Here is an 8,470-nt window from a genome sequence, read left to right on the forward strand (position 1 = left end):
AACTTAACTTTAATAAATAATTTAACTTTGTCAGATTAATGGGGTTTTTCTTATCCCTTGTATAAAAGTCTTAGAGCCAAGTGTGATGGTGCATTCTTGTAATCCCAGTGGCTCAGGAAGCTGAGGCAGGAAGATTACAAGTTTGACAGCCTCAGCAATTTAAGAAAGGCCTTAAGCAACTTAGTGAGACCATGTCTCAAAATAAAAATTGTTAGAAAGGGCTAGGGATATGGCTCAATGGTAGTTAAATGCCCCTGGGTTCACTCCCCAATACCACATACAAAAAAAAAGTCTTAGAGATTCCAGAGGCAATTTTCCCTGTGGACTTTTGAAAATGAAATAAATCCACAACTGAAGCCAAGCAAAGTGAAATCAATTATGCTTTACGAAGATGAAATTCAAGAAAGAATGCAAAAAAATTGACATCTCAAGTCTCCCTACTGCCTAATCCCTCTGGATCAGAGATTTTATCCAATAGAATTGCTAGTTTGAGGAATTTTATCTAATTTACAGATTTCATTCCTAAGTTCCAGTATTTTTAATTTTCATAAAATTGAGGCCTTCATGTGTAAAGAAAACAGACTCCACATCTCAGCACATAAGACTTCTGTGATTTCCTTATCTCTGCTTGGAAGTATAAGCAGTGAGGTTTTCCCAGGGCACCAAAAGATGGTAACTTAGAATTTATGTTTCACTCTTGATAGAAACGCAGGTAAGGGCTGGGGTAATGGCTCAGTGATAGAGCACGTGCTTAGCACAAGCGAGTCCCTGGGTTTGATCCCCAGCCCCAAAGAAAGAAAGAAACACAGCAAAAATTAGTATAACCCATCTAAAAATGAGATGTAGGATATTGGGAGAAGGCAAGTTTCGGGAAATCAAAGATTTATCAAGACTACATGTCTTGATAACAATTTGTTCCCCTTAGTTATATAAAGTGACATTTCAATTTTCATACACAGAGTTGTGGTTCACACACACACACACACACACGAAATCCAGTACATACCTTGCTCTTCTACCATGTAAAGGACACACTTTATGATCACAAAAAGCATTTCAAGGTAACTGGTAAGAGTGATCATCTTCATGGTGGTAGCACAAATAAATGTCATTTGGTGAGTTATAATATAGATTTTAAAAGTAAACACCAGCAATCAATGCACAGATCAAAATCTGTGGGAATATTATTTTCCTTATTGGAAACAAGTTGTATCTCTAATTACTGATTGGCCAAATTTTCTTTCTTTTTTGTTCCTTATTCTGTCAAAAGAATAATGCCTCCTATATCCATTTACTGAAATAAGTATTTTATCCTAGCAGCACGTGGGGTAAGTCCTGATTTAGTAACCTAAGCTTATCCCTCTTTTATGAGGCATAAAACTCTTCCTCAGTAAATAAACAGCATAATGAAACGTTAGTATGAAAACTGACACCAACAGTGATAAAGAAAACATCCGGTGCGGTCAGTAAATACCCATTTGGGGGGGACTCTATAAAGGCCTCGGGAGGGAAGGAGATGTTTGGAGTCAAGGACACCAGAGTATTGCAACCCATCTTTGTTCTTCACTTCTGAAAGGATGACCTCCGATGGATCTGAAGGTTCCCCCAAGTGCTGCTCTTCTGAGTCCTGTGGCCGGGCTTCCAGCTGTGCATCTGCTTCCCCCTGTGTCCCCACTGCCACTGCTGGGGCTACATCCAGATGTCAGACGCCAGGCTTCCTGTCCAGGTCTCACCTGTCCATCGGTTGCTATTTGGCTGGGAGTTGTAGCAGCCCGTGCCTGGTGGGGAACTGTGCTTGGTGTGAGGACGGGGTGTTCAACAGCAATGAGAAGGAGACGATGCAGTTCTTGAACGACAGACTTGCCAACTACCTGGAGAAGGTTCGCAGCCTGGAGGAGACCAACGCCGAGCTGGAATGCAAGATCCGAGAGCAGTGCGAGCCAGATACGCCCCTGGTGTGCCCGGACTATCAGTGTTACTTCAACACCATTGAAGACCTCCAACAGAAGGTTTGGTGTCGCAAATCTCTCATGCTCCATCTTTCCAGACTCTTCTTTGCTGTATCCCTGCACTAGAAGAGGCTGTTTTATGGAAGTCAACCAAGGGAAGGCAGAATTCCAAGAGCTAATGGAGTACAGAGACCAGGGCACTGGACTAAATCAGTACACCTAGGTTTCAGCCCCGGTGGGGTCACCAAAATTGAGTGACTATTTTTTAAAAAAAAAGTCACATCTGTAGACTTGACCTTTATCATCTATAGGATGGGGGGAGAATGCAGTATATCTAAAATCACTTCTGTCTATAACACGGTACAACGGACACTGTGTATGTATATTCTTTTTCACACAGATGTCGAATGATGTCACCTAGTTGAATTTCATCTAGCAATCATTTTCTTCTTTTACAGATGAATTTCTACCATCAAGGATGGGGATAGAGTCATGATACAAACTACTAATAAAAAAAAAAAAACTAAGTTTTCAATTAGCAAGGAATATTGCAGAAAGTCTTAGATCATTTAAAAAATAAAACTTTGTATTTCTATATTTTGTTGCTAAATTGGCACTGAGGTTTTTTTTTTCTCCACAAAGTCACATGGCTAATAAGAAAAGCAGGCCAATCAATCGGATACCTTCTTACAAAGACTTTTATAAGATAATGAAAGGCATGATTGTTAAAGGAGGAGATATGCAGGTTTCAAAGAAGCATTTACTTACATAACAACTTACTTCTCAGATCTTATGCACAAAGGCGGAGAATTCTCGACTTGCCGTACAGCTTGACAACTGCAAACTGGCCACTGATGATTTTAGGTCAAAGTAAGTGGAATTTTAATTTGATAATAATAGAAAGATCTCTCTCCCCACCTGCCTTCTACCTCTATCTAGCTCTCCCCCAAAATGTTTTCTGCATAATATTTTTAAGCTGAGAATGCTTTAAAATCTTGAACGTACCATTATTTGGGATGTGAAGGATGTAATGGCGAGTGACTCCCGGGTCCCCTGCCTCACTCACTGGTGTACCCAACACTGTTCAGTGCATAGCAAGGTAAGTGCTCATGTTTTTCTCTTGCTATAACAGGTATGAGAGTGAGCTGTCTCTTCGCCAGCTGGTAGAGACGGACATCAGTGGCCTGCGTGGAATCCTGAATGAGCTGAACCTGTGCAAATCTGATCTGGAGGCCCATGTGGAGTCTTTGAAGGAAGACCTCCTTTGCCTTAAGAAAAGTCACGAAGAGGTGAGAAAATGGTTTAACTTTGTTACTCTGAGTCCTTCAGTGATATGGCTGAAGGACTCAGAGTAACAAAGTTAAACTGATAAGTTTCGTGTATCTGAATTATTTTAGTTTATTATTTATTTATTTATTTTTGGTACGAGGGGCACTGAACCACGGAACCACATCCCCAGCCCTTTTTTAATATTTTACTTAGAGACAGGGTCTCCCTCGATAAGTTGCTGAGGCTGACTTTGAACTTGTGATCCACCTGCCTCAGCCTCTCGAGCCACTGGGATTACAGGCATGCACTAACGCACCCAGCTTTATGTATCTAAGTTGAACTTGGGCAGATGTTGCTTAAACTGGACTAAAGCTCCTTGAGGCTCTCTCATACGCATCTGATCATTCCAGGTCTGAATGTAGATGTGCATCACTACATGCTGCATGACCCCTGGCCAGTTCCAGAGATAAAGACCAACTCCTCCTCTCCATTGCTTTTCTGGAGAGAGTGAATAACCCCAACCCCACAAGTGGCTCTCCTTAGCAGCTAGATGCCACCCCTAACTCCAATCCACTTGGTATGAAAATTGGGCTGATAATAGACTGTGAAGTCCCATTCTGAAAAGGGGATCAAGAGACATGCAATATTTGGACCCGTGTTTTTCAATATTCTGTGTTTTAAAACTTTTTTAAATTATAAAATAAATTATAAAAGAGTATGTTACCTCATATTGATGAAGTTTACAAATGAAAAACTGATGTAACAAAATATATTTTCTCTTTGAACAATGCTTAGTGATTAAGAACTAACCCTTATTGAGGGGCTGGGGTTGTGGCTTAGGATAGAGTGCTCGCCTGGCACTGAGAGACCCTGGGTTCGATCCTCAGCACCACATACAAAAATAAACAAGTGAAATAAAGGTGTTGTATCCAACTACAACTAAAAAATAAATATTAAGAAAATTTTTTAAAAAAGAAGAACTAACCCTTATTGAGACCTTTCTATGTGCCAGGATTTTTAGAAGTTATTTATATACTTTACTATATATATACTATATATACTTTATTTATATACTTTACTTTAGAAGTTATTTATATACTTTAACTCTTCCATATCTCACAATAACCCTCTGGAAAGGAGATAATTGTTACAGCTATTTTATAGATGAAGAAACAGAGGTACTTATAAGCAAAAAGAGAGTCAGCCCAGGCAACCCGATTCAAAAGCCCACACCTTCATCCACAAAAGCAAAAACCGAAATGGGATGGCATTAGTTGTCCAATTAGCTTTTTCCTCCCCCACCACTCCGTGACATCCTTTATTCCACCTCTGCTTTCAGGAGGTCAACCTGCTTCGAGGACAGCTCGGAGACCGACTCAGTGTGGAGCTGGACACTGCCCCCACCGTCGACCTCAACAGGGTCCTGGATGAGATGCGAAGTCAGTATGAAACGGTGCTGGCCAACAACCGCAGAGACGCGGAAGAATGGTTCTCCGTTCAGGTCAGCACCCACAGCAGTACAGGGTCAGCTTCCAGAGCTGTGCCTTGCTGGAGTTCTCTAACCCGCCCTGTGTTTCAGACAGAAGAGCTGAATCAGCAGCAGCAGTCCAGCGTGGAGCAGCTGCAGGGCTGCCAGACAGAGATACTGGAGCTGAAACGCACAGCCAACACCCTGGAAATTGAGCTGCAAGCCCAGCAAAACCTGGTGCGTAAGGCAAACACAGGGTCAGTTTTGCCCTAAGAAATTATGTCCTCTACCCAACCCCAGGGAGAGACAAACAGTGTGTGGGGCAGTCTGGATCTCCAATTTACAAGGATAGCATTTCCTCGCCTTTCCTAAGTACCACTGTCAACCCAGTTGGAAGCAAAGGTGACATGTCATCAGCTTGTATTGCCCCACTAATGTACCTGCCCTTCCCTTCTGGGCCTGTGCACAATCCTACAGCACCTCGAGAGATAGGAAGAGAAGGGAGTCAGGGCAGAGTGAGCAATTAACCAATTAAGCCTGACAATGGACAATGGATTTTTACTCTTTTAATCAAGGACAATTCTTCAGGCTCTCCACCACATCTAAAACAAAGAATAGTTTTCTAACTTTTCATCCTACAACTATGGCAAAGTTTCCTGGGATCCACACCTCAACTTGACCCTTTACTGCACCCCGCCCCACCTCACCCAAGCCACAAGAATACCACGCAGTCAAGGTCACAGGCATCAGTTCCAGTCAAGTACCAACCACAGTGTGTGCTACATTAAGCCCCAAGAGAATGCCTACGTGGATAATAGCAGGCATTCATTTGATGACAGACACAGTGCGGCTTACACCTCACCATAATGTTATAGGACCATAATGTTAGATTTCACTAACCCAATCTCAGATGAGGAAAACTGAGGCTCAAATTAAAAAATTTGCAGAAGTTTCTGCAATTCTTCTTTTTTTTTTAAAACCAGCAATTGAACCCAGGGGTCCTTAATCATTGACCCACATCCCCAGTCATTGTTTATATTTTATTTAGAGACAGGGTCTTGCTAAGTTGCTTAGGGCCTTGGCTACATTTCTGAGGCTGATCTCAATTTGCAATCCTCCTGCCTCAGCCTCCCAAGCCGCTGGGATTACAGGCATGTGTGAGTTCCTGCACTTCCACTTCTAAGAGGAAGCTAAATCCAAGGGTTTCAAACCCAGAGCCTCTTCTCTTCTAACCACATTATACCATCCCTCCCTGCCAGGAGTCTAAACTCAAGGTTTTCCTCCCAAATCCTGGCAATCTTCCTTAAGCTACACAAGGAAGTCCAAGGTGGCAGTAGTCATAGAGGTAGAATTCATAGCTGATGATTCTACAGGCCCTAGGTACTTCTACAGGTTCCAGGTACTGTTCTAAGTGCTCTCCACATATTATCTCATGTAATCCTCACAACCTTCCCATGAGGTAGGAACTTCACATTCCCCATTTTAGACAGAATGAAACTTAGGCTCCACGAAGCTGACGAATTTTCCTAAAGTCATAAAACTAGAAGAGGGCATAGCAAGGACTTGAAAACAGTGCCCCTGGCCCCAGAGACTGTAGACAGGATCCTCTTGACAATATTTTCCTTCTGCAGACAGAATCTCTGGAATGCACTGTGGCAGAAACCGAGGCCCAGTACAGCAGCCAGCTGGCCCAGATGCAAGGCCTGATTGATACCGTGGAGAACCAGCTGGCAGAGATTCGCTGCGACCTCGAGCGGCAGAACCAGGAGTACGAGGTGCTGCTGGACACGAAGGCCAGGCTGGAGTGCGAGATCAACACGTACCGGGGCCTGCTGGACAGCGAGGACAGCAGGCAAGTTCCACAGTCACTCATGAAATCTCCCTGAGTCACAAAGAGGCCAAAATAGACAATCCTGTTTCCCCCAAGGTCAGGCCAAGGTCAAACCTCCTTAATCTATTAAGGGTTCTGTTTTTGAGGGGGGGCAGGGATAACGAGGGATTGAACTCAGGGGCACTCAACCACTGAGCCACATCCCCATCCCTATTTGTATTTTATTTAGAGACAGGGTCTCACTGAGTTGCTTAGCACCTCGCTTTTGCTAAAGCTGGCTTTGAACTCACAATCCTTCTGCATCAGCCTCAAGAGCCCAGAGCCACTGGGATTACAGGCATGCACCACGGGGCCAGCCAAGGGTTCTTTAAAGAGTGAGGAAAAGTGCCTGAAGCTAAGCACATGACAGTGGATATGTCCTAAAACATTTTGATGTTCTAAAGCAGGATAAATTTTATATATGACATTTCATGCTGGGGGTATTACTTTGCCCGTTTTCCACTAAAGGGAAATCTGGAACATGCATTCGAAGACATTTGCAAAATAAAGAAAATATATTAAATACTATTCAACAGCCACTGCTGTGGTGAAGGTGAAGTACCATTCTGGGTCTTGCCATGAAACAGGTTTAAGCCGTAAGGAATTTTCTACAGAATGTAATTCATGGGGCAAAATGTAACATGTCTAAGTTACATTGTACCAAGATTTCCTTGTTAAGCCCAGTTTAAAATTGATTTTCCCCAGGCTGGCCTGTAACCCCTGTTCTACAATATCCACTGCAAACAACACTTGTGAGCCGTGCTCAGCATATCTCATTTGTACAGTTGAAAACTGTTGTGTTTGAACGTTAAACACCCAACAATGGTAGATGGAAGAATGGAAGCCAGCAGTGTCTGAGGAAGGAGATGGGCCATCCAGACCAGAAACACAAGGTCAGAAGGCTCCCAAATCCTGTGAGCAGCGTTGGTGTAAATTTTATCATTTCCTCTCCTTTAAGCGATTTGTGGTATTCTTAGAGCTCATAAAGCTTTCTTGCTAATCTCCAAATAAAATGTGTCTCATTCCTTTAACATGTAAGTACTTGAAAACAGCCCCCTGGCCTGAGAGACTGCTGACAGAAGTTTCTGCAATTCTTTTCTTCTTCTTCTTTTTTTTTTAAACCAGCAATTGAACCCAGGGGTCCTTAAGTACAGTTGGGTGGCTTGTTGCCATGGATATAATAGCCACTAGATGGCAAGAGAATTGTCTAAACCCAGTACTGTGGTTTGAATTTGCATAAAACCAGGCTGAAAATATGTTTAACTCTGTCAAATACAAATAGATTAATCAATGTGAAGTATTGCATGTCCTCAAAGACAGTTGTATGTCTCTGTCTCAGAGGGAATTTAGAAATAAAATATAATAAATTACATTTATTTTATTTTTAGTTGTAAAAGTATTAGGTTCTCCTTTTTTTAATTTGGCATATTAAGCTGGATGCAGTGGTGCACACCTGTAATCCCAGGGGCCCTGGAGGCTGAGGCAGGAGAATCTCAAGTTCAAAACCCAGCCTCAGAAACTTAGTGAGGCCCTAAGTAACTCAGCAAGACCCCTTCTCTAAATAAAAAATGTAAAAGAGGGTTGGGGATGTGGCTCAGTAATTAAGCACCCCTGGGTTCAATCCCCAGTATCAAAAAAAAAAATTTTTGGCAGGGCATATTAATGGGTAAAACATTCACAATTCCATTCCCTAAACATCCATTGTCAATATTTTGGGGAACTTCAAGTCCATCCTTATAATTGGTTTTTCCACTTAGTTGTAATCTTATTTACATATGCATACATTTTTTTTCACTTATGTTATCTAAGTATTTTTCAATCCTAATAAAAAAATAAAATTGTCTTGAGGCCATCATTTTGGTAGGCATATAACATACCATACAGTACACTGCTGTGTTATTGGACATTTAGGTT

The 8,470-nt window shown here is 42.1% G+C and overlaps 1 protein-coding gene across 1 annotated transcript; it reads left to right on the plus strand.

The window, feature by feature from the left end:
- Positions 1 to 1,524: 1,524 nt before the first annotated feature.
- Positions 1,525 to 7,799, plus strand: Krt40 (keratin 40). Its single transcript, XM_046442877.2, has 7 exons — positions 1,525 to 2,009; positions 2,737 to 2,819; positions 3,082 to 3,238; positions 4,558 to 4,719; positions 4,798 to 4,923; positions 6,318 to 6,538; positions 7,262 to 7,799. Exons 1-7 carry the CDS (start codon positions 1,578 to 1,580, stop codon positions 7,359 to 7,361), a joined length of 1,281 nt encoding a protein of 426 aa, XP_046298833.1. The 5' UTR covers positions 1,525 to 1,577; the 3' UTR covers positions 7,362 to 7,799.
- Positions 7,800 to 8,470: the final 671 nt, after the last annotated feature.

This window comes from Marmota monax, unplaced genomic scaffold (genome assembly GCF_021218885.2).
Source record: "Marmota monax isolate L192 unplaced genomic scaffold, Marmota_monax_Labrador192_F-V1.1 WCK01_AAM20220418_F8-fsc00205, whole genome shotgun sequence".
NCBI classification, from domain to species: Eukaryota; Metazoa; Chordata; class Mammalia; order Rodentia; family Sciuridae; genus Marmota; species Marmota monax.